Here is a 26,120-nt window from a genome sequence, read left to right on the forward strand (position 1 = left end):
GTTAGAAATGCAGATTCTCAGGCTCCATCCAGATCTGCCAAGTCAGAATCTGTATTTTGACAAGATCCCCAGGGGACTTGTAGGCACATTACAGTTTGAGAATCCACCAAAGGTCTGCATCTTGGCCAGAGCAGAGATACCCAGAGTCACTAAGACAGAGGGTCCCCCAGCCTGGAAGGTCTTGTGTGACACTGGTTGAAATGCTAAAGAAAGCACGTGTGCATTGAATCGGGCTGGTCAGGCAGGGAGGACTAGAAAGGGATGCCACAGAGGTGACCACTGACAGGCCAACCCAGCTGTGCTCACGGATGGAGGCTTCAAGCTAATGGTCAGGGGCAAGGTCAGTCCTGCCGTGCGAAGGACGCATCAGGCATCCGAGCCTGCTGACAGCGCACCTTTGTCATGCAGACCTTGGGATCATAGGATAGGCAGACTCTAATCCATTTTTATTGTTCAAGCTTCGTGAAGATCTTCCTAGAAGACAGGGCAAAGAAGACGCCATGTCTGCCAGATATCAGTCTAAATTTAGCTCCTCTTTGTTTACAAATCATATTTGCTTACTGTTTTGTGTCTCTCTTGGAGGACATTGCCCGTGTGTCTCTTGGAGGACATTTCCCACGTCTCAAGTGATGCATGAGCGGTTAGATGTCACCCTGAGCCCACGAGTTCTGTCCTCTCCTGCTTGGGATGGAACACAGCTGCAAGAGGAAGTGGACCTCCTGTGGTTCACCTCTCATTTTTAAGGGAATGTGGCCAACTCTGAGCTTACGATTGCTCACATCATTCATGAGCCCCTCCTTTGTGGAAGGTGGTGGGAAGCCGTGTGGGTCATGTCTGGAGGTGGCTTGGCCACTGCCCTGGTAGGAAATGAAGATCCCAAGAAGGCTTTGATGGGTCTCTCTTTGGTGCCCTCAAATCCCCAACTCATTGAAATAAAAGGAATTCAGATATGTCAGAGACAGAGAAGGGAGGTCATTCCAAAGTCTGGTAGACCAAAGCTGACATTTAAATCATCTTCTTACCTCTTGTCTAAAACCATTTCCTCCAGGCTTCTCATTTGGCTTCCCCAGTGGGTCTGCCTGTGGAGAGCAGCTTACGCCAACCAACATACTCAAGACATGTGGTTTTACATTTTACTCCAAATCTCCACGTCTTTCCATGAGCCTCATTAAATGGGACACACATTAGAAAGCTGTATTGAAGATGTTCCGGAGACTACGTCCGCCAGACCAGCCGCTGCCTAGGACTACCATTATCGCCCCAGGGCCTGCTCTGCAGCTCAGGCTGGTGGGAGGGATGGGCTAGAATGTTACAAGGATGCTCATGAGGCCACATGGGGAGCCATGTGGTTTGGGGTCAGGAAACCAGGTGCCTGCTGTCAGGCTACACCCACAAACTTAGGCACTACCAAGTCAGGTGCCTTTTCATTTTGGCAGCTCAGAAATTATGAGCTGACAATCAGGTGGCACGGAAATCTGTCAACAAAGTTATCAGCTAATCAGAAAAATGTGCTTGGATGTGGTTTTAGACATCCTGAAAGTTAGCCCAATGTGGCATAGGGTGGAAATTGCTATGCCCAGGATGAGTGATGGGATGTGTGTGTGTGTGTGTATGTGTGCGTGCGCACGTTTGTGGTTGAACACAGAGAACCTGCCTTTGTTCTTAATGATCAGATGAACGATGAGAGATTCTGACAAATGGGATAATTTTGTAATAACTTTCTACAGAGAACTAATCATATATTTGCCCAAATTCAAAGTGTACATTTAAGACGAGTTATGGATTTTTTTGGTGCTCTTAAACACTTATTAGAATCTAAAATGTTTAATATTAATTATTTAACTATGCAATTTAGTCCTAAATACACTCTCCTAGTGAAATATTCAGTGATTACAGACAGAGAGAAGCTCTTCCTTGACCACCTCCCACCACCCCCTTACTTCTTTCCAGAGGTAAGCAGTGTGGTCATTTGGGTATGAAGGTCTTTTCTCTGCAATGATAAACATGCAGACAAATAGATAGTCATTTTGGTGTTTTGTTTTGTTCCCAACAGAAATACCATTATATTGAACACATCATCTGGAATTTGCTCTGTTCATTCAGAAACAGACCCTGGAGATCTCTCCCTGCTAATACATATAGATGCACCTCGTTCTTCTTCTTCTTCTTTTTTTTTTTTTTTAAGATTTTTATGTATTTATTTGACACAGAGAGAGAGAGAGAGAGAGAGAGAGAGAGAGAGAGAGAGCACAAGCAGGGGGAGCGGCAGAGGCAGAGGGAGAAGAAGGCTTCTCGCAGAGCAGGGAGCCCGATGCAGGGCTCGATCCCAGGACCCTGGGGTCATGACCTGAGCCGAAGGCAGACGCTTAACCTACTGAGCCACCCAGGCGCCCCCACCTCATTCTTTTCAACTGCTGCATCAGATTCCATGGAATGAATATACCAGCCTTTACAAAACCATCGTCTTATTGATGGACATGGAGATTGTTTTCCGTTTTCACCAACACAAGTACCTTTGCTGTGATACCTCCTTGAGAGCACCCGTGAATATTCTCTAAAGGGGACAGCATTTTGGGATGGCTGAGACATGGGGATGCGAGCTTCATATGTTAAAACACCCTCCTCTGCTCCCCCTGCAATGGCTGGACCAATTCCCACACCCTCAGGAGCGTGAGATCCTAGGTCCCCTCCCCAGTGCTCCACATTAAACTTGTGGAGATTTGCCTTTTGAAGAGTGAAAATACTGCTGTTTAACGTGCATTTCCCTGGTTATGAGTCAGAGAGAGCTCCCTTTCCAGCTGTTTTGCTTCCCTTATTTGGGAAAGGCCTCAGCACACTTTCACACGTTTTAAAACTGGGGTTATTTGTCTTTTTCTTCGGGATTTGTAGGAGCAACGCTCCTTTCCGAAGAGATATTGCAAAAAGCAAGTGGTGACAGACAGTTTTCTCTCTTTCAGAAAGTCATAAAAGCATCTGCTTGCATAGGAACGGAGGGGAAAAAAAGCCTGTGGTGTGTGTCTGCGTCTGTTTTTTTCCATAGCGTGACTTCAACACCCACACACATCTAGTAAAAACAGAGTGAAGCCCCCAAAGATTGCAATGGCAAAGATGAAAGACAAAGAAAAGTAAGGTCGTTCTATCGGACGCTTAATAACAAGAAGGGCAATTTTCAGCCAACAGCTGAAATGTGGCTTTCATGTTCCGCCGAAGGCTCACTTTGCAATCCCAGGGCCCGCTCCTTCGGCTCCCTCCCGTAGAAATGTTTTCACTACCGGTAGCTTGGGATCTGGACTCGTGCCCACCAGTTGCCCACCTGAGGAAGTGACGTCAGTCTGTGGCCCCCATCTGGGGTTATCTGAGAGGCTCATCGCCCATGGTAGTGACAGAGACAGAGGAGTGCCAGATGACAATGGGGAGTGGCAGCCCGGGCTTCTTGACTTACCCTCAACCGCAAGGGAACTTATCTCCACAAGGCATCTTCCTGGGTGAAAGCTAAAGTCTGGGTGCTTGAGAAAGCAGGGCACTTAAGGCGTGCGGAGGGGCTGAGGAGGAAGAGGGCAGGAGCGCTGTCCTCTCTGTAGTCGGTTCTGATGGGTGTGTGTGGATGAGGCCCAGGAGCAAATTTAAAGATCATCTCCGAAGATGAGCGGGGTGTGGCGTAGAGCACTGGGGATGTGTGACAGAATCCCTTTAGACCTCTGTTTTATGTATCGTTCAAAAAGACTCTCGAGGGGGGAGGCTCCAGCCATTTTTCAAAACGGGTTTGGAAGAGGTAGTGTTTCCAGCCTTTGTGAAAGTGGCTAGCGAGATAAAAGGAAGCCCAGGCAAAGTTTGCAGCAAACAGACCCAAGAGGGAGCAGGGGACAGCTTGGCAAGCAGCAGGACCCCCGCTGGACAGCTCAGGGAGCACAGATTGCTGGACCCGTCCCTACAGTTTCTGGTTCAGCGGGTGTGATGTACCCCCACAGCTTTAACGAATGTCTGGGCGCTGCTGCTGGTGGTCTGGGGAACACACTTTGACAACCACTGGGCTACAGAGAAGTTGCCAGAGAAACCTTTAATCAGGGAGAAAACAGATGCTGGGTAGGTGTTTTAGATGGTTATGTCTGCGATCTCTCCTTTGGCTCCTGGGGGAGGGAAGTCAGAGGAGAAATGTCCACGGACACAAATGCTCTACGGCAAAGTCTGCAGATGGCAGATGAGGGACCAGGTCTGCCTGATGAGCTTCTAAAGGCAAGGGAGGCTCGAGTCCTTGGTGGTACCGGCTGTGGAGCTGTGATGTCTTAGAAGGATCACCCTAGTCAAAACTGAGGGCCACGGCCAGGGCCAGGATTAGATTAAGCTGGGTTGGAGAATAAAATACGAGTGAGAAAGAGACCACATTCCACTCAGGTATTTATTATTTTAACCATTAAAATCCTGTAAAATTAAAGTGATAAATACTACGCACGTGGCTAAATAAAGGTCAAGCCATTCTTTGAAGCCTAAAGACAAGAGAGTCCTTTTTATTTTTTAAAAGGTTTTATTTATTTATTTGAGAGAGAGAGAGAGAGAGAGAGAGAGAGAAACAGCATGAGAGGGGAGAAGGTCAGAGGGAGAAGCAGACTCGCTGCTGAGCAGGGAGCCCGATGTGGGACTCGATCCCGGGACTCCGGGATCATGACCTGAGCCGAAGGCAGTGGCTTAACCAACTGAGCCACCCAGGCGCCCAAGACAAGAGAGTCCTATTCCTTGTTCCTTTTTTCCTGGCTTCCTGTCCCAGTCTCCCAAACAAACATTTCTGTGCTTCTCAAACTTGAACCTTTTAAATGCCAGTTTGACTCAGTGGCTCTGGGGCAGAGCCAGAGATCCTACATTTCTAACCATTTCCCAGGTTATGTTAATGTTGGTCTGTGGGCCAGACTTTGTATTGGAAGGTTTTAAATCATTCTTTTAATTCTGTGTTTTGGTAATCAATTTTAGACATTATTCATATGCTTCTTGCTGTAATAGATGAGGGTTTCCTTCCTATCCTAAAGCCTTATTTATCTTTCCATCCTTATGATATACTTTTAGTCAGTATTTTTATCAATATTAATAAACCATGTTTATATTACAGTGACTATGTAAAGTTGTTCAGTGAAGAGCCAAGTAGTGAACTGTCATTGCAGTTCATTTCTTACAAAGCCTTTTGTTTTACCCAGAGTTTTAAATTGTTTTTCTTTTCTTCTTAACAACGTCTTGCTCATAATAATCCTGTTTCTCCTCCAAAAGCTCACCATAGCAGATATTCTACGAAGTCCCCTTTTCTCCGGAAGACTTCCCTACCTCCACTCACTTCAATTCTTCGCCAAATCCAAAAACAAACCCTTTCTGCCTCTGAGCAGCCCTCAAGCCATTCACTCCTCCTAGAAAATCAATCCTTACCCTGCAATCTCCTACGTGCAAATCATTGCTCAATTGTAACACAACCTTCCAAAGCCATTTAGCTTCTTTACCCCCATCAGTAGAAATGTCTCTCTTTGCTTTTCCATAACTCCCTTAGTCCTCCATTGTGCATCTGCATGTGTATGTAGTCAGGCACACACACACTAGTATATTTGTATACATACTGTGTATATACATACATGTGTATACCTCATGATGTCTTCTTATTCTGTCTTATGTTCACTACTTGGTATTTGCTCTATCTCATGCAATAGACAGTGACGGCTATAAGAATTTACCAATGGCTTACTGCACATCAGGGTTGTTTCTTACCTTTCTCCTTCTGGCACCTCCCCCTTTCTTGTTACCATTTTCCCCTGTCTTCATTCTTCATGAAGACACCTTTTGCTTCTTCCTCTCCTCCACGTCCCTTTTTTAAGAGACATCTTTCTCTATGGAACCAAAACTAATTCATGAAAATAACAGCCACCGGAAAAACCTTCGGGCTTTCAGCAGCCATGTGGTGGTGCGAGGAGGTGAAGGGGTGAGTATGTTGATGTTGTGTTTACGCCATGCTGCTCACCTGTGTGCCCACTGTTAAAGCCTTCATTTAATATATGTCCATCCAATAGGTCCGTGTGCGGGATATGGACATTTGGTGATAGGGACTGTATCTTTTATAATAACTTCTTCTTAAATGAAGCTCCTCCCTGTGTCTTGGAATGGCTCTCCTTTCCATACTTCAGCATAAATGTCACCACCTGGTGTCCCCAATTAATAGTCTCCCTTTATCCATACCCTTTGAAGTGGACTTGGCAGCTCTCCCCATGGAGAGGTGGAATCTATTTCCCCATTGCTTGAATCTGGGCTAAACTTAGGACTTGCTTTGACCATTAGGACGTGGACAGAAGTGGCCGTGGCCAGTTCTGAACCCAGACCTCGAGAGGCCTTGTGCATGTCTACTGTTAGGACCTCATCATCAACATGTGTCCAGACCCAGGCTAGCCGGCCGGAGAATGGGGAACCACATGGGTGAGCACGAAGACCGTAGTGCACAGCCGGCCCCGGTCAACTTGTTAGTGGACACAGATATATGAGCAGCCCCAGCTCAGGTCAGCTGAGGTGAGTTGAGACCAGAACTGCCCAGCTGAGCCCAGTTTAAACTGCAACTTATAGAATCAGGAGCTAAATAATAATCATTGTGGAGTGGTTTGTTAGGCAGCAATAGCTAACTGGTACACCTGGTTTGTTTCCTTCAGAGCACTTCTCAGGAAATTCAGCTAGCTGCTCAAAGATTCCGCTTCCTTAAAAAGCACACGCTCTATCCTGTAGAATTATTATGGTACTTAATGGGATGATGTTTGTAAAGCTCCTGTACAAACTAGGTGCTCAGGACATTTATTTATTTTCTCTTTCCCTGGAGAAGATTGAGGATCACCCTCAGGAGGAAGCCTGAGATACTCTCCCTCAGGAACAAGAGAGAAAGTCCTGAGAAAGCCCTGAGAGACTTTGGAACCATAAGAAGAAAGGTTGTTGGAAAGAGGGAGCCAGACAAAGAAACAAACAAAAAGCAGAAATAGACCCATAAGTAACAGAGAACAAATCAATGGTTGCCAGAAGGGAAGGGGGGGGTTGGGCACAATGGGTGAAAGGGTGTGGGGGGGGAGGGGGAACCGAGGGTGAGAGAGCAAAGCAAGCAAGCCTGCTAATTCCACTGAATTGGGCTGATGTTCTTGCATCGTCATTGATCGGATTTCTCTGTAGTGTCGAGAAATGAAGTCTTTTTTTTTTTTTTTAAGATTTCATTTATTTATTTGATAGAGAGAGACACAGTGAGCGAGGGAACACGAGCAGGGGGAGTGAGAGAGGGAGAAGCAGGCTTCCCGCCGAGCAGGGAGCCCGATGCGGGGCTCGATCCCAGGACCCCGGGATCATGACCTGAGCCGAAGGCAGATGCTTAACGACGGAGCCACCCAGGCGCCCCAGAAATGAAGTCTTTTAAAAGGAGAAGGACGAGCACTGTTGCTTTGGCACCTGTAGAATGCCAGGCAACCATACAAAAGAGTAAACTGAGGCTCTGGGACACAGACCATGCAGTAGGTGTGGCATCGGACAGACCCAGACCCAGATATAACCGTAACACTGTGACAACACCCTCCGACAGCAAGCATTGCTCGTGAGCTAGGGCCAGGTGCCAGGTCCTGGCGTGCTTCTTGCCCGTGTTAGCTCTTTTTGCCCGGGCAGCAACCCTCCGAGGGGCTGCTCTCACCACATTTTACAGATAAGGAGAGTACTTGCCTGGGACACACAGTAAGCACTGTTCTGCTGAGTGGGGACCTTTCACTCTCTTTCTTGGCCATCCCCAGAGGTGGGGGCAGAGTTCAAGAAATTGGGTAGGTAGTGGAGCCTCGAAAAGGAAAGAGAAATGAGTGAAATCTTTGAGGGCAACAGGAAGGAAGAACGGAAGGAATTCATCTTAGAGGTAATGCTGGGACTGAGGACTAGAAGGGGACCTATTCCCCGCAGCCTCTCTTCAGAGCTCCCTGGATGCAGGACAGCGGATGTCTCCCTCTGATGTCATTTGGAATATAGGGAGGAAAGTCTTCATCAATACGTGTCAGAGAAGGGGACAAGAAGAGGGGCCCGAAACTCCTGCAGCTTGAGATATATTGAAGAAAATGCTTAACACCATGGAAAAACAAATTCTAAGTTTAAAAAATATCAAGCAAATTTCTCTCCTGCAGGACCCCTCAGAACCTTCTCTCCCTCAGTACTCCTCAGAACCTTCTCTCCTGCAGGACCCCTCAGAACCTTCTCTCCTTCAGGACGCCTCAGAGGCTTCTCTCCTTCAGGACGCCTCAGAGGCTTCTCCCCTTCATGATCCCTCAGAACTTTCTCTCCTGCAGGGACCTCTCAGAACCTCCTCTCCTGCAGGACTCCTCAGAATCTTCAATATGCTTTGCCTGTTTTGCAAAGAGTTCCACCTTTTGCTGAATACCTACTCACAGCTTGGGCCATGGGACTCGACTATGTTGTTCTGGGGCATATTTTTCTAAATGTGGTTAATACTGAAAACTGGATGACTATTTCTTAGACGGAACCCTGTGAGCAATCTGAGGCCCAGGACGGCGTCTTAATTCGTGATTCCCTGCATCCAGCAGGTAGAAGCTCAGTCAGCGCGGGTGTGCTTGGCAGGTGTGTGGCTGAGAAGAAAACAGGAGCCTGGAGGCCTCGGGGTCAACTGCCCCTCCCCCACCCCCAAGAAGCTCTGCTTTGGACTCCATTGTAGGGACCTGCTCTTTTGATGTGGTTGTTTTGATGTGGCCATTTTGAAACTGAGGACATTTTGACACAGCTATTTTAATGCTGTGGAAATTTTCTGACTTTTTAAAAACACCAGCCATTTTGAACATTCAGCTTTTGAAAAAAAATTATCAAGTATCAGTGTGGCATGGGGTCAGGGACAGGGCGAGGGTCAACATCGTGGGGAGGACAAGGGACAGAATGAAGCTGTGGGATGGGGGCCCATTTTTATTTACATTTTTTACAGGAAAAAAAAAAAGAGTAAAAAGTTTAATGGTCTGATTTTTAGCATCACCGAAAAGCCCCCAAGTGTATAAAGCCTGTCAGTAATCAAGACAGTGTGGTATTGGGGAAAAGAATATGCAAACAGATCAATGGAACAGAAGAGGGAGCCCGGTGATCGACCCCCATAAATACTGTCAACTGATCTTTGGCACAGGAGATATAACGGAGCAGAGAGTCTTTCCTACAAATCGTGCTGGAACAACTGGGCATCCCACATGCAAAAAAAAAAAAAAAAAAAAAAGACGAGTGAATGAGTCTAGACACAGACCTTGCCCCTTTTACAAAAAATTAACTCAAGATGGCCCACAGATCGAAACGTAAAACGCAAAATTATAAAACTCCTAGAAGACAACACAAGAGTAAGCCCAGGTGACCCGGGGCATGGTGATGACTTCTTAGATACAACACCAAAGGCGCAACCCATGAAAGAAATCACTGAAGAACTGGACTCCACTAAAATTACAAACTCCTGCTCTCCAAAAGACGATGTCGAGAAAAAGAAAATAAGCCAAACTGGGAGAAGATATTTGCCAAAGACACATCTCGTAAAGGACTATGACCCCCAAATATAAACGGAACTCTTAAAACTCACCAATAAGAAAACAACCTGATTTAAAAAGGGGCCAGGCCTTAACAGACATCTCACTACAGAAGATCTACAGATGACAGATAATCATTTGAGAAGATGCTCCACGTCATATGTCATCAGGGAAAAGCAAATTCAAATGACAAGGTATTACTACGCACCTAGAAGAATGGCCAAAATCTGGAACATGGACGACACCAGGTGCTGGTGAGTATATGGGGCAACAGGACCGCCCATTCAGTGCCAGTGGGAATGCAAAATGGTACGGCTGCTCTGGAAGACAGTTTGGTGCTTTCTTAAAAGAAAAACTAAACATATTCTTACCACCCAATGCAGCGATCGAGCTCCTTGGTATTTTCCCAAAGGAGCTGAAAACTTAGGTCCACATAAAAACCTACACATGGACATTTATAACAGCTTTATTCATAAGCCCAAACTTGGAAGCAACCAAGATGTCCTTTAGTAGGTGAATGGGTAAATAAGCTGTGGTCCATCCAGACGGTGGAACAGTTTTTTCAGTGCTAAAAAAAAAAAAAAAAACAGGTAGGAAGGAAACTTCAATGTATTTTACTAAGTGAGAGAAGCCAATCTGAAAAGTCTACACCCAGTAGGGTTCCAACCCAAAAGGCAAACTATGGAAACAACAAAAGGTCAGCGGTTGCCTGGGGTTGGGGGAGGGAGGAGAGCAGAGAGGATTTTTAGGGCAGTGAAATGATTCTGTCGTTATAGTCTGCGTTTGTCCAAACCCATGGTGAGTATAACACCAGGAGTGAACCCTAAGGTAAACTGTGGACTTTGGGGGGGGTAAGGATGTGTCCATGTAGGTTCATTGATTGTAGCAAATGTATCCTCTGGTGCAGGCTTCTGATCTTGGCGGGGCCGGCGGGGGGGTTGCTCCTATGTGGCAACTGAGGATATGTGGGAACTCTCTGTACCTAAAACTGCTGTAAAATGGTCTTTTTATATATTAAAAAAAAAAAAAAAGCCTGTCAGCGCATCTGTCATCCTTCACTACAAAGGTTCCCCAGCAGTTAGCAGGGGCCCTCCCTCCATCTGGGGTGTGGGGGGGGAGGGCGGGAGGAGGTGAGTGCTCTGAATTCACCCCATGCCTCCCAGCAGGGGAAGTGGGAGAAGGGACGGTGGTGGCAGAGCCCGTTCCTGCGGGGGCCCAGCGAAGGGGAAGCTCTAAGGCTTCTGGCCAGTGGGAGCTCCTGCTGAAAGCCTGACCAGAAACCTGGTTTTACTGTTTCTCCTGAAGTTTCCCACACGGCAGCCCATGATCTATTAGAAGTGGAACCTGGGTCATGTCGTTTTGCCTACGTGAATCCCTTCGGGGACTTTCCATCACACCTGGCATCAGATCAAAATGACAGCCTCTGGCCTCGAGTCCCCACACAATTGGGCGCTTCCTGTTTCTCTGGCTCCCCTCCCCCCCCACCTCTCTGTCCCCCAGCGGCTCCGTCCTGTCATCCTCGGACATATCAGGCTCTTCCTGACACCTGCTCCCGCTGCTGGGAATGGTCATCCCAAGCTTCACCTTCGTGGGAAGGTCCTGGGATTCGGGTCTTAAATGTCACCTCCTGGGCGCCTGGGTGGCTCAGTCGGTTAAGCGTCTTCCTTTGGCTCAGGTCATGATCCCGGGGTCCTGGGATCGAGTCCCACACCGGGCTCCCTGCTCCGCAGGGGAGTCTGCTTCTCCCTCTCCTGCTTCTGCACCTCCCCACTGCTTGTGCGTGAGATCTCTCTCTCTCAAATAAATAAATTAAATCTTTTAAAAAGGAAAAAAATGTCACCTCCTTCGTGAGCCCTTCCTAGCCACCTGGTGTGAAGGGGTCTGTCTCTCAGCCACCCCGTCACCTCTCTCTGCTTTAATTCCCTGCAATTTTATTTAATATTATCTGTCTTGTTTCCTGCTCCATCCCTATCTCTGAGATCAGGGCTGGCAGGTTGTAGGAACTGGACCAATCCGTGTTGAATGAAGGATTGCCGTGAGATCTTCCAGTGCGACAAAGCGGGGCAGGGTGGGGAGGGGCGACTTTTATCATTCATAGATGGGGCAAATAAAATCGCCAAGCCTGCAGCTGGTCTCACGATCCACGTGCTACGAGCACCGAATCTCAGGAGGTGTGGATGACATTTCTTTCTCTTCTATGTAGCTTGTGTCCTGCAAGAGCTTGGCAGGTGCACCGAGAACCAGTGACCTGCCCTGAGCTTCTGTACTTGTGCCATTGACATCTGACACCCCATGCATCCCTATCTGCTGAAACCATTTCCTCTCCCTCGCCCTCTCTATGGAAGGTGCCCGCGTGTCTCCAGAGCCTCCGAATGATCTTGCTTCCCCGGCTCCTGCAAGAGCCCCTCGTTTGCCGGCTCCTCTGGGTCCCACAGCTCTCCCATCCCTCTCATTGCTTCTGCTGCTGCGTGGTGTGGACCCCCCACTCCTTCCCTCCCTCTCTTCTTCCCTCCATCTCTCTCTCTCTCTCTCTCTCTCTCTCTCTCTCCAAATATGAGCAACGTAAAGAATCTACAGGTATCCTGGAAAAACAGTGCTGGCTTTAAGCCTACTGTGGCAGGAGGGACCCCCCCTCCCCTTTCAAGCCCTTCTGAGCTCCAGGAGAGGAGAGTGGCTTGGCCCCTGGCTTGTAGCAGAATGAGCCATTCCAAGGTACAGACACTAGCTGCAGCGTAGGCGTGTGCTGGCCACTGTGGTGGCCACTAGCCACCTACAGTTACTTACGTGTAAATTGAAACCAGTTGCAAGACAATAAATACATCAGTTTCTCAGTCACACTAGCTACAGTTTAGGTCCTCATGAGGCACCTGTGGCTGGCGGCTGCCCATTGAACCTATAGGTAGAGAACATTTCCCCCACTCTAGAAAGCTCTATTGTTGGATGGCACTATCCTGGACCCCCAGCACTTAGAGGAGGTGTGTCTTTTCCATTAATGTAGTCAAAAGACGATTTGTAAGCGCCTAGAATGTGCTGCTGAGCTGCGACCCACGGTCCCTGTCCTCGTGGAGTTAGTGGACAAAGAGGGGTCCTCACCAATTTTTTCCCTCGGAAGTTTGCCCTGGGACTCCTTATACCTGCAATGATCAGACCCTCACCACCAAACTGCTATGAGCCCCTTCAAGATGCTTTGGGCTCCCCAAGTTAGTAAGGCCTTCCTTAATTGATGAAGAGGAGAGGTCTAGCGTGGCTTCTTCCAAAGACCCCACTGTGCCTTTGGAATATGACTGTCCCACTCTGTATGGAAGGTTCTGGAAGGAGTCAAGATTACGACTCTAGTTTAAAATATGGAGAATCTGGGAAGCACAGAGGATGCAAGCGAAGCGCATTTCCTCTCTGCCAGAGATAGTGTTAGACGCGTGGAAGGTGGGGGACGAGCAGGAGGGAACCCAGACATGGTGCTCCTGTTGGCCCCTGCAGCTAGGTATGCGGGTGTTTCCTCTGTTGTAGGCAGCAGACCTTGTGGGCTCCATCATCCATTCCCCCAGGTACTCCCTCAGCTGGCCCTGGGACCAGGGGTCACGCACGTGCTGCCCTGCCCTCTAGAACTCCCCTTTGACAGTGTAAGAACACAAAGAGAGAGATGCCCTCTGTCCAAGGACACCTGCAACCTCATAAACACTCAGCTCTGAATTCCACCTGCACATGGAGAAACACGGCGAGGGGACAGAAGTCGGGGGTCCTCCCCACGAGGAATGGACCTACACCGGACGACAGCAAAAGGAATCACATTGGTCTTGGCTCCTTGGAGAGATCAGTTATCTCTTCTTCCTCTTCATGTCTCCCTGCCTCCCCAGCCTCCAGCCTCCTCTCTGCATCCCTAGGGAGAGGGCTTGGGTGTTTTAAAGCAGCCCTTCTAGAACTTGGTGCTGCCTGAGCGTCCCTACCTCGCCTGGACTACGAGGGACCACACAACGGAAGCAATCACCCCATGACAGCGCATTTATCTGTCTCTTCTTCCCTGACCCCCTCCCCGACTTCCCTTCCTCCCACCAGCCTCACCCCAACCCTCAGTGTCTCCCTGGGATGCCCTTACCTGGTGAAGAAATGGCTTGAGTCCCGAGGACGTGGAAGGACGGCATCTTCCCAGCCCGGGGGGTTCCTGCACCCACAGCACGCGTCTCAGCCTCCTGAAAGCGCTCCCAGGCCCCGGGGCAGCCCCCTGGGTAAGAAGCAAGCACACGGCTCCCCCGGCCCCGAGGAACGGCCCAAAACCAGTTCAGGGAGTGTTTCTCCTCTCTATTGCGCCTTCTTTTCTCTGTCCAGAATTGCCAATGCAGAGGGAGAAGTGAAAGGCCAGAGCCCTTGGCTGGGGGACCGTTTTAGACACAATACTCAACGACTCTGGGCCGAGAGCAGGGAAGTCATGGGTCCCTCAAGGCTCTGCTGAATCAACGGGTGCTTTCATTCTGACTGCTCACAGTTGGTAGCTCTCCTACGTGCTGCTCGTCGGCCTCTCCCATGGAGAGAGTAAACGGAACCGCATCTGAGGCATCCCTGTGCTCTGCGTGAACCGACGGTGACAGATTTGGGCCGAGGGTCTGCGGAGGGCCACACTCTGCCGCCCCAGGGAGTCCACGGGGCGATGAATGCCCTGAAGAGAGGAAACCGGTCTCCACGACGGTATAGCTGTGATTTCTCCCCCAGAACAAAGATAAAAGAGAGGACTTCGTCATAACGACAAGGAACTGACTTGGGTCTTTTTCTCTGTTAACAGGCAGCAGAGGGTATGGGCTGCAACCTCTATTCCAAGGTTAGGCCCTTACACGCCCCTCCATCGCCAGGCACATCACCTGACCCTGGGACCCGGGAGGGGTGCACTTATGTCGTGATCGAAGGCCCTACCAGAGCCGTGGGCTGCAAACCTTCATCTGTGGGCTTCATTAAGAACATAATATTTCATATGTTTGGGCTTTTACAAAAATGTCATTGAAACAGCCATCATTAACCAGATGAAACATGCTGTCGGTGTCCATGTATCGGATGGATAGTGGTCACATCAAAATGAAAGCTTACTGTTATCTGACCCCAACTTTAAGGGGTCTGTGACCCTCCAACGCTCCCTGGTTTCCTAGACATCACATGCATGACTTTCTAAAGCAGCGCCCTTCAGTAGGATTTTCAGAGATCTGTGCTGTCTGCTGCAGAAGCCACTATCTCCGTGGGACCACTGAGCACTTGCAACATGGATGCTGTGACCAAGGAACTAGTTACATTTCAATCAGTTTGAATTTGAAAAGGGCCCTGTGGCCAATAGCGATTGTGTCTGCATCAGGTGGGAGGACTCTCTGGGTTTGGGTAAAGCTGTCAAGGCCAAAGAGGGTGACGGACAGTGCTGGGGGTGCTGGTCCCCTGCAGGTCCAGCCAAACCCCCCACCCAGGGAGACCTTAGCAAGCTGGCAAAGCCGACCCCTCTCAACAGCTTCTCTTTCTCCCCGCCCCCTCGCCCCATTTCCCTGTAAGTAGCTGTGCTGTCTAGGAAAAGACATTGTTCTTAGCCTTTCCTGCCTGTAGAAGAGTCTTCAGGAAGGATGGTTTCCCTTAACCCAGCGGTTCTTGGTTTTTCACTTCTGGGTGTAAATCATCAACTCTGCTGATTGCTGGAGCTGCAGCTGGTGACTCCCAATCCCCACCCTCCGGGGCCACCCTACCATTGACAACACAGGCAGGGGTGGCCTGACTTCCTTTAGAGTGTTTTTGCCGATGTTGTCTGCACAGATCGCATAGAAGCCTTACCCCTCATCCCAGGCAAAGAGCAGACCAGCCTTCCTCCCACACAGAGCTGGTGGTGCTACCTTCTCCTGGACCCTCTCCTGCTGCGCTCCGCAGTGAGTATCACCCTTCTCATCTGCACGTCCCAGGGTCTCCTGTGCCCTCACTTGTGCATTGCTTTGATGGCTTCTAAAACCCAGGCTTTTGCTCATTTGTCCAGTGGTCATGAGCACCAGGCGTTTTGCTAGAAGCTTCCAGGGAAGCAAAGGTGAATCAGGTAGTGTTTTGCCCAGGCTTCTTAGGATGAGTAATAAGGCACCCTCCCACCCACACATGTAAAGTAAAGGTTCAAGGCAGTCTGTTCTGTGATTTGTACCTTACAGGAGGGAGAAGCAGGCACTCGGGACAGGTGACAAGAAGGTGGTCAGCACTAGGAGAGTGAAGCCCCCAGGAGGGCCTTGGGTCTGAGAGACTGCCCCATGGACAGGATGCCTGGGGCAGCATTCTCTGTAGCAGTGAGAAATTGGAAGCAAGCAAGCTTTGCACCGAGAGGTGACTGGTTAGGTGAACTGTGACATAACCAGACAATGGAATACCCCACAGCTATCCAGTCTGACGACAGCTCCACGTTAATCTGCAAAAGTGGGCTGGGAAAGAACATTAACTAGAAAGCCGGATCGATAAAGATTTGTGCAGTCCGATTCCCTTCCCATTAAGTGTGTGTGTGTGTGTGTGTGTGAGGTTATGTTGCAGAGAAAACGTCTAAAAGGATGCATTTCAGAAAGTGACCAATAGCCAACCCAAGAAAGGGTTGTTTGAGCAGTTTACATTGTCGTCATCATATTGATTTGCTCTGGGGTTGTTGTTGTTATTTTTGTGTAATATGAAATGTACAAAATCTCCTTTATAATCAGAAAACAGCAAAGCTCCTTTATTTTCAAGGACTCCTCAGTGACTACGGCTTTGTCTTTTCCAACACGTGCACCCCCTCCGGTTTCCCGTCGGCTGAGGCTCTGTAGCCGGCCAGTGCGACAGGCGAGCTGTCGCCGAGCCCGGAGCTGGACATGGGGGGCGGCCACCAGCCTGCTGGAGCCCGTCTCCTCCTCCCTCTGCCGAACAAGCCCCTGGAACTCGACGTCTCTTTTCTCCATATCTGTCTGTCTGCTCTGAAGCCCCCCATCAGGACTCCCCACTCACAGGCTGCTGGGGGGCAGGGGGGCGGGCGCCCAACCCAGGGGTGGCCCGCAGATGGCCTGCTAGACAGCTCAGAGACCCCGCTTTCAGGCCGTGTGAAAAAAAAGCAGAGCTATCAAAAAAATGCAAGAGATGATTCAATCTCAGCGTAGCAAAGTGAACAAAAATCAAAGTAACACCCACATTCCTGACTCACATTAGTATCTGTATCCAGCTCCCCGGCTCCCCGGCTCCAGTGAGCAGGGAGGCTGGGGCTACATGAGGATGTTTTATTTATTTATTTATTTATTTATTTTTTAGTTCTTTTTTAATTTTTTAAAATTTTTATTGTTATGTTAATCACCATACATTACCTCATTAGTTCTTGATGTAGTGTTCCATGATTCATTGTTTGTGCATAACACCCAGTGCTCCATGCAGAACGTGCCCTCTTGAATACCCATCACCAGGCTAACCCATCCCCCCACCCACCTCCCCTCTAGAACCCTCAGTTTGTTTCTCAGAGTCCATCGTCTCTCATGGTTCGTCTCCCCCTCCGACTTACTCCCCTTCATTCCATGAGGATGTTTTTTTTAAAGTAAACTCTACACCCAACAATGGGGCTTGAACTTACAACCCAGAGATCAAGCATCCCAACATTCTACTGAGTTAGCCAGCCAGGCGTCCCTGCATGATGATTTTTGTGTCGATTACTTAAGGACAGAGAACAGAAAAATAATGGTTGGATAGTAATGGATGCCAGCCTAACTTTTCTCAGAGGTACTTTTTTTTTTTTGTAAATTAACAGCTCTCCCTTCTTTCTACCACCACCAAAGCTCCTATACACATCTCCTATTTTCTGGCTTTCATGCCTTTGTGGATATGTTTCCCTGCCCTCGAGCAGTGTTCTCTCCCCTCATTGCACCTCCCCATCCTCCCCAGCCTTCAAGAGTCAGCAAAAAAATGTCACCTCCTCAATGAAGCCCTCCTGGGTTCCCCTAGCGCTGGAGTCATGATTTCCTCCTCTTAATTCCCAAAGCGATTGGTAGCATTTAGTATTGTTGCAGCAATGACATATCCATTGTGCTTGAATGTGAGCTTCCTGAGGACATGGATCATGTCTCATACCGTGTTTAAGCCGAGCAGGTGTATCTGGTGTCAAGACACACTGAAGGAGTAGCTGGGGAATGAAGAATGTTCCCTCCTTCTCACACAGCCCTTTGCATTCTGCAAAGAGCATCGCGCTTGACCCTTGCCACAAGCCCTTGCAAGCCAAGGAAATCTAGGCTCGGTGAGGGCATGTCGCTTCTTGCTAAGGTCCCACGGGCAGAAAGGGATGGACCCGGGGACAGCTGGGGGTCCGTCGTGCTTCCCCTCACCGCATCCATTATGCTGCGGGACATGGGCAGGTTTTTCAGATTTGAGCAGCTGCAGCCCCATAATGAGGCCACCCTAGCATGGGCAAGAAGAGATTGGGGCAATGCTGAGCCAGACACCAGAGCACTCCCAGCAGACCCGAGAGGGGCCTGCTCTCAGTATGCTTTGTTATGTGTGGGTGTTTCCCTCCTTCTCAGCGGCAAGAAGAAAATGAAAGCGAGCTTGGAGACTTTGCAACTGGTGCAATAAAATCTCCCAAGAGTATTCTTTTTTTTTTTTTTTAAAGATTTTATTTATTTATTTGAGAGAGAGAGAGAGAGAATGAGAGAGAGCACGAGAGGGAAGAGGGTCAGAGGGAGAAGCAGACTCCCCGCTGAGCAGGGAGCCCGATGCGGGACTCGATCCCGGGACTCCAGGATCATGACCTGAGCCGAAGGCAGTCGCTTAACCAACTGAGCCACCCAGGAGCCCTCCCAAGAGTATTCTGATGGAGAAGGGGAACTAGATAGATGGAGGGCCTCCGGCAGTGTCTTTTGATGGTGGGTCTAGGGAGGAATAGGTTTTGATTTTACTCTTTGACCCTCTCTAAATTTTCCATGAGCCGGAAACACATTTGTAACAGCAACAAGACAAGCTTCACAGAACGCTAATGTAGGATCTCAAAGTCGCATAAAGTAGCCACAGAGAATTTAATTACCAGTCCTGGCTACCTTTCAGGCCACCTGGAGCAGGCTGTGAGTACCTTCTGGGAACAAGCTTTTCAAACAGGTGTATGGTGTAGGGAACGGAAGGAAGCACACTGGGGCTTCTTTAAAAAAAAAAAAGGTGACGTTATTTTTATGATAGTTCTTAAAATAAAATTTCATGCACAAAGTAAAATATTTAAATAGTTTACAAAACCTAAAGGAAAAAAAGGAAAGTCTCACTTTCCACTGGCCATAGTTGTTCAATTTCCTTCCAGAAAATGTTTCAGTACTGATGAGCAGTGAAGTATGTAACTTTTACATACTTTTTTTTTTTTTAAATAAGATCATGCAACATAGTCTTCTACCTTGCGTTTCTCCCTAATGCTCTTGGTGACCTCCTTATGTCAGTGTGAGGTCTCATTTATTCTCTTTACGGACTACTTGTGTGTTATTGAAGGATGTATCAAAATATCACCAATTGCTGGGTATTTAGGTTGTTTTAGTTTTTTTGTTCTGCAAAAATATGCTGCCACATGCATCTCCCAAGGTGTATCTTATGTTCTTTTGTGAGAGTAACAATAGGGCATGTTTCCAGCAGATCAAGTGCTGAGTCAGAGCTGTTGTGCTTTGTAAATTTTGACAGAGATAGCTTCATCCTCTGAAAAGTTTGCACAGGGCAAGAGCAAGAGGGCAGGAGGGGTGCAAATATCAACCATCCTGTCTCTAGCACTGGGGAAACCCCGCAGGGCTTCACTGAGGAGGTGATCTATACATATATTTTTTTGCTGGCCCTTACAGCCTGGAGAGTGTGGGGACATGCAATTTACACTCCCCACTGACTAGCTATAACTAACCATAACCAAAGCCATTCTTAATTCTTTATGTGACTTTTTTCCCTTGGGAGTTTGTTTTCTTCTATATTATCTCTTCATATTCAGGCTTTTTATGCAGGTAGAAAGGAAGCCCCAGGTACTAGAAATATATGAAGTGTTTTCTGGCTAATGTCTCAAAAACCGATCTCCCTGTTCCCCAAGCTGTCAGAGAATTACACGAGCTGCTTTGGGAATTTCCACGTTTAACTGGGCATTTTTTTTTTAAAAAAAGATTTTTTTTTAAAGATTTCATTTATATATTCGACAGAGAGAGTGAGAGAGCACAAGCACGGGGAACAGTAGAGGGAGAGGGAGAGGGAGAAGCAGGCTCCCCGCGGAGCAGGGAGCCCGATGCGGGGCTCGATCCCAGGACTCCGGGATCACGACCTGAGCTGAAGGCAGATGCTTCACTGACGGAGCCACCCAGGCGCCCTGAAAAAAGAATTTATTTTTTAAGAGCATGATTCAGAAACAAAATAGAGGACGGTAAAGTCAATGGGACAATATGGAATTTGGGGGGAGGTGTCTCTGAGATGAGGCCAACATCCCTGCCCCCGGTCAAACATCCACCATTAATTTCAGCATCCATTGGCGAGTTTCCAATCCCAGGATTCCTTCTGTATCTAGTAGCTGGCACCATAAGAAGAGCTTTCTTGCCTCTTCATTTATTTTCTCATTTATTTGCATCAATATGGATTCCTGGAGCCTCACGTAGTTGGATGTGCTAGGCTGATTGCCACCATTACTTAATTTGGTGCCCAAATCACCTCCGATTTGGCTAGTGGGAGCCCCAGCGGGTTGGCACCTACGTCCTTCTGACGAGTCCTCACGGTCCTTCAAACACTTGCTTCCTGATGCAAAAACAACAAACAAACAAACAAACAAATACAATCAGTTCCAGGTTCATCTTAGTTTCTCTGCCCCAGCTCCGGAGCCAGACATTTCTCTAGAGTCCTGCTTCCTTTTGGTAGAAGAAGGTACTTAGAAACTAAGATCTGGGCACTGGGTGCTTATTCTTCTGGGTCCTCTCAGGAAACAATACGTGTACATATACACACAAATCATCTGTCTGTCTATCTATCATCTATCTATCTATCTAACTTTAAAAACATGAGTTCAGCGACGCCTGGCTGGCTCAGTTGGTTAACGCCTGCCTTCAACTCAGGTAATGATACTGCGGTCCTGGGGTCAAGCCCCACATTGGGCTCCCTGCTCGGCGGGGAGTCCGCATCTCCCTCTCCCTCTGCCCCTCCCCTCTGCTCGTGCTCTCTCTCTCTCTCTCACGCTCTCTCTCTCAAAATAAATTTAAAAAACCTTTAAAAAAATAAGAATAAAAACACGAGTTCATCTTGAGCCCCCAATTCCAATAAACAGCACAAGGCACTCCCAAGGCATTTTTGAGAAGTTGCTGGCAAGAAGGTTGCAAGGAACAAGTTCTGGCCACCTTCTTCCTCGCCTGCTGAAGGCCAAGAGAGGACTCTGAGGAAGGAAGAAAACCAGAAAGTTTTCATGAGATTTCAGTTTTTCCTTTCTTCGGTTGAACCACTTTATTGGGGTCCAACTACAAAGAAACTGCACATGTTTAAAGTGCAGAATGTCAGTTCTGACTTACGTGTATGCCCACGAAACCTTCACAGGATCAGTAGAGCGAGCATATTCTTCACCGCCCCCCCCCCCCAGGCTTCCTTGTGTGCCTCTGCCCCTCCCCCTTCCCCCTCTCCCCCAGCACACCCTCCCCTGCCTCTTTCCCTCTCTTACCAGGAAGTCACCGGTCTGCGTTCTCTCACAATAGATTAGTTTGCATTTTCTAGAATTTTATGTTAGTAGAATCACACAGTATATGCTGCTTTGGTCTGGCTTCTTTACTTAGCATACTTATTTTGAGAGTCATCCGTGTGGCTCTGTGTGTATCCGTTGCTCATTCTGATTCCACTGTGTGGCCATGCCACGGTTCGCTTATCCCTTCCCGAGACTTGACAGACATTTGGGTTGTTTCCAGTAACTCCTACTATAAATAAAGCTGCTGTGAACGGTCGTATACCAGTCTTTGTGTGGACACACGCTTGTGTTTTTGTTAGGTAAGTACATGAGAGCAGGATGGTTAGATCACAGGCTGAGTGTATGTTTAACTTTTTCAGAACCCGACAAACCGTTTTCCAAAGTAGTTGCACCACACGTCAGGTACTGAAAACCACTGTACTTTCAGAAAAGGAGTTTGAGTCACGATGCTGTATTATGGAAAGGAAACCAAAAAGTTAAGTTTGGATATATGAAGGGAAATTGTTTTCTTCTAGAAACTTAGGGTGTGGTGCTGGACATGGTTCTTTGGAATATGCTCGCTAAAAGTATTAAAAAAAAGGCAGAGACCCTTCCTTGAAGAGAGGCAAGCCGTTTTTCCCTGAGTCATATCGGGGTGGGTTTACAGAGATTCAAAACACGTACGAACAATAGCCAAGATTTATTTAAGTCAGCTTGGAGGCCCTTTGTGTTAGGGAACTAACTTCATCTTCTTTGCTAAACAAATCCTGGGACCTCCTTTTCCTGCTGGAGTCAGGGGACAGAGAAAATAGGGCCCAGTTTCCTATCCTGGGCTTGTAAATGGAGCATGTAGGTAGGCACTGGGGCTCTGAACCCCTCTGGGAGAGGGACCCAGCCCTTGTCCCCCCGTGTCCTTGCCACCTGGTTACCCTGTGGAGTCTGGGCCCAGAGGGTTCTCAAGTCAACCTCTGTCCTGTGATCTTCAGGAGCCCCCTGGTTGGTAAAATAAGGGTGGGGGCATTTAGCAAAACAGACTCTGGTTGAGAAGTTGAGTCAAGAGAGAACGAGCTAATGTAAAAAGTACGTGCTGGGAAAACATTAAGGCCCCGAAGGGCTCTCAGGGGAGAGGTTTCTCTTATTCCTCTGTTAATGACCAAGATCATTTTGAAATCTAGAATATTTGGCTTGATATCAGTGTCCTGTGGACTCTAACTTTTGCTTGGGATTCTTTCTTTTCATAAGAACAAATGAATTTAACATTCAATTTCCACCTTTAGGTGTTTATTACTGTCCTTTTGTAAGACAGACTTTCTTTTGATTTTTGTCCTCTCTTTCTAGAAGCAAGCTTGCATCTCTGATCCATCATGATGGCCACAGAATTCACAGTGAGTATAGCCATGTTCCTCAGGCTCCTCCAAATGCACTGTGGTCTTGCCTGTTTTGGGGAGTGTGGGAAGGAACCCGCGGTGGGGAGGGATTTCTCTGCACAGTCTCCCTGGGGCAAGATCTCTGCTGAGCTGTGCCCCAGAGGGGCCATCAGCCCTGGCACAGAGGTCTTTGCCAACACGCAAAGCCAGAAGAACTTTGGGGTACGTGGTGAGGTGAGAGGAAAATGTTATTTGAGATTTTATTAACAGGTAAGCGTGTTTATGGTTTTTAACTAGATGTTCTTGGTTCTGTGTGTCTGTTCTTTTTTTATTTTTAAGATTTTATTTATTTATTTGACAGAGAGAGACACAGCGAGAGAGGGAACACAAGCAGGGGGAGTGGGAGAGGGAGAAGCAGGCTTCCCGCGGAGCAGGGAGCCCGATGTGGGGCTCGATCCCAGGACCCTGGGATCATGACCTGAGCCGAAGGCAGACGCTTAACGACTGAGCCACGCAGGCGCCCCCCGTGTGTCTGTTCTGAAATCAAGACAAACAAGGGTGAGGGACAATCCATAAGTGGTTTAAAAAAAAAAACAAACAAACCCTTGGTGAGCCCATCAGTTGGGATTCTTGCATAACAGGACAGAGCCTTTAGAGAAACCACAGAATGGTCTATGGGTGTTCAACTTGTACGGCTGCACAGGGCCCGTAACTAGAAGTGCCACCTGCTTGATTTAATGCTCTGCTGTCTTGAAATTCTTAGCAAATTTTGAACAAGGGATCCTGAAAATTATGTCGCCTGTCCCAGTGTTTGTGTATGTGCATGCACGGGAGAGGGCATGAATGTGTGTGTGTGTGTGTGTGTGTGTGTGTGTTGGTGTTTCATGAGCAGAGGATACATAGCTTTCGGAAGACTCAGAGGAATCTGGACCCAGAAAAGTTTAGGAGCCTCTAAGGACCCTTTTGGGAGCATGGAATAGAGAGGAGAAATCAGAATCATTCAGAGTTTGATAAAAGTTTTGTGCCCATCATTGGTCCCAAAGGGGTCCTACCCCGTCTGAGCACTTGTCACATGTCCTGTCACTGTTGGTTTGCCTGTGTGTGCCCTCCACTAGGAGGTGGGTTCCACAAGAGCGGGGAACCCTGCCTGACTTAGCCGCTACTGCACTTTTAGCACGCACACAGTACCTGACGTAGCCTCGGTGTGCGATAAACATTCATTGAACATATAAATCTGCCGGGTGATCCAAGCAGACACTCTCAGAAATGCCTACTTTTGGGGCGCCTGGGTAGCTCAGTTGGTTGGGCGACTGCCTTCAGCTCAGGTCGTGATCCCAGTGTTCTGGGATCGAGTCCCGCATCGGGCTCCCTGCTCGGCTGGGGGGTTCTGCTTCTCCCTCTGACCCTTTCCCCTCTTGTACTGTCTCACTCTCTCTCAAATAAATAAATAAAATATTAAAAAAAAGAAATGCCTACTTCCCATGCATACATGTCTCTGTCTTGTCATAGACTTTTGGGATGGGGAGGGTCATGTGGTCCACACCTCTGCCATCCCGCAGTCCTCCAAAGGATCGTCCTTGACCTGACAGTGTCTGGTATCTCCTTGCAGAACCCCATCTTTAACATATCTGACGACTACAGCTACCACTCCACATCTTCCGTGGATGACTACGTGAACTACAACTTTCCGGATTTATTCTGTAAGAAAAACAATGTCAGGCAGTTTGCGAGCCACTTCCTCCCACCCTTGTACTGGCTCGTGTTCATCGTGGGTGCCGTGGGCAACAGTCTGGTCATCCTTGTCTACTGGTACTGCACACGAGTCAAGACCATGACCGACATGTTCCTCTTGAATTTGGCAATTGCCGACCTTCTCTTTCTCAGCACCCTCCCCTTCTGGGCCATCTCTGCCGCTGACCAGTGGAGATTCCATCCCTTCTTGTGCAGCGTGGTCAACAGCATGTACAAGATGAACTTCTACAGCTGCGTGCTGCTGATCATGTGCATCAGCGTGGACCGGTACATCGCCATTGCTCAGGCCATGAAAGCACAGACCTGGAGGCAGAAAAGACTCCTGTACAGCAAAATGATCTGCTTCACTGTCTGGGTGTTGGCGGCCGCACTCTGCATCCCAGAAATCCTGTACAGTCAACTCAAGGAGCAATCCGACATCACCATCTGCACCATGGTTTACCCTAGTGAGCAGAGCGCCACAGTGAAGTCGGCTGTCTTGACCCTGAAGGTCATCCTGGGCTTCTTCCTCCCTTTCGTGGTCATGGCATGCTGCTACACCATCATCATTCACACTCTGTTACAAGCCAGGAAGTCATCCAAGCACAAGGCCCTGAAGGTGACCATCACTGTCCTTACGGTCTTTGTCCTATCTCAGTTCCCCTACAACTGCATTCTGTTGGTGCAGACCATCGATGCCTACACGATGTTCATTTCCAACTGTGCCATTTCCACCAACATTGACATCTGCTTCCAGGTCACCCAAACCATCGCCTTCTTCCATAGTTGCCTGAACCCCATCCTCTATGTCTTTGTGGGTGAGAGATTCCGCCGGGATCTTATGAAGACCCTGAAGAACTTGGGTTGCATCAGCCAGGCACGGTGGGTCTCGTTCATGAGGAGAGAGGGAAGCGTGAAGCTGTCATCCATGCTGCTGGAGACAACCTCAGGGGCTCTCTCCTACTGAGGGGTCTCTGCTCCGACATGGATGGCCCTCTTTGGAAGTCATGAGAAGTCCAGGTATGGCTGCCCCACGGATGCGACTGGAGAGAAACCAATGATGAAGAAGAAAAAGTGTGGAAAAAGAAAAACCCAGAAAGAGATGAATTTGGGCGATTACTTCAGTTAGAATTTCCAAGCCAGAGCTTTCCAAATTGACTGGCTGTCCCATGAGACTGTCACTGTCATTGGCTGCAATGGCCACAATTTTCAAAGGAGGACCAACAGACGATCTTGCAGACCACCCTGGCTTTTTGCCACTTGCCCGAGCATTAATGCAGCTGACCTCTGGAGTTCTTCTGTGACTCCATGGCTGATTGCAGGGTTGACCTGCCCAAGGACTCTGCTTGTCCACTCGTGTCACAGGGGTTGGTCAGACTGTGCAGGGACCCTGAGAGCCCGAGTTGGCAGAACTGGCCCTAGCTCTGTCATGGGCTCACTCCTGCCGAGTGGCTTTTGGGATGGTCCTCTTTGCTCCCTATAAAACGGGTTGGTTTTATTGAGCCTCTTGTTTCTGAGCTTGCTGGAAAGATATCTGCCTCCACGCTGCTTCTCCTTTTCTTACTATATAGCGCTGACGTGTTCGAAGGCTTCCAGTTGAGAGATGAGGCTGAAAAAAAGTAATACAATTCACTTTTGCTTTGTGTCTTTTAACTATCTGGCTCTCACATGTGAAAACATTTTGTATATTGGAAAAAGTGCTTTTTGATGACTGTGTAAAATACCCATTACTTATCACTTTCTTCATCATTTCTGTATTTTAAAAGTGTCCTATTAAAGGTCCAATAGCCCTATTAGAGTGTGAAGAATAAGGCCAAGATAAGGAAATAAAATCTCCAAAATACCTTAAAGCCA

The 26,120-nt window shown here is 48.3% G+C and overlaps 1 protein-coding gene and 1 long non-coding RNA gene across 2 annotated transcripts in view; one reads left to right on the forward strand and one right to left on the reverse strand.

Moving 5' to 3' along the window:
• LOC141374239 (uncharacterized) overlaps positions 1-14,389 on the reverse strand; it is a 29,798-nt gene extending 15,409 nt beyond the window's left edge. The window contains exon 1 of the long non-coding RNA XR_012380985.1: positions 13,627-14,389. This is a non-coding gene — a long non-coding RNA (uncharacterized lncRNA). The remainder of the gene's footprint in view (positions 1-13,626) is intronic.
• Positions 14,390-15,261: 872 nt separating this feature from the next.
• On the forward strand, positions 15,262-26,120 carry CCR9 (C-C motif chemokine receptor 9). The gene is made up of 3 exons (XM_025885482.2): positions 15,262-15,418; positions 22,507-22,553; positions 24,145-26,120. The coding sequence occupies exons 2-3, from the start codon at positions 22,533-22,535 to the stop codon at positions 25,231-25,233; spliced, it is 1,110 nt and encodes a 369-aa protein (XP_025741267.1). The 5' UTR covers positions 15,262-15,418; positions 22,507-22,532; the 3' UTR covers positions 25,234-26,120.

This window comes from Callorhinus ursinus, unplaced genomic scaffold, assembly GCF_003265705.2.
Source record: "Callorhinus ursinus isolate GAN/ISIS: 27379988/994484 unplaced genomic scaffold, GSC_fseal_2.0 scaffold15, whole genome shotgun sequence".
NCBI classification, from domain to species: Eukaryota; Metazoa; Chordata; class Mammalia; order Carnivora; family Otariidae; genus Callorhinus; species Callorhinus ursinus.

What these genes read in the sequence shown, in the direction of transcription:
- CCR9 (XM_025885482.2), top strand. Translation starts at nt 22,533, where the DNA reads ATGATGGCCACAGAATTCACA. An exon ending in TGATGGCCACAGAATTCACA is followed by an intron (nt 22,554 to 24,144) that starts GTGAGTATAGCC and finishes ATCTCCTTGCAG; the next exon opens with AACCCCATCTTTAACATATC.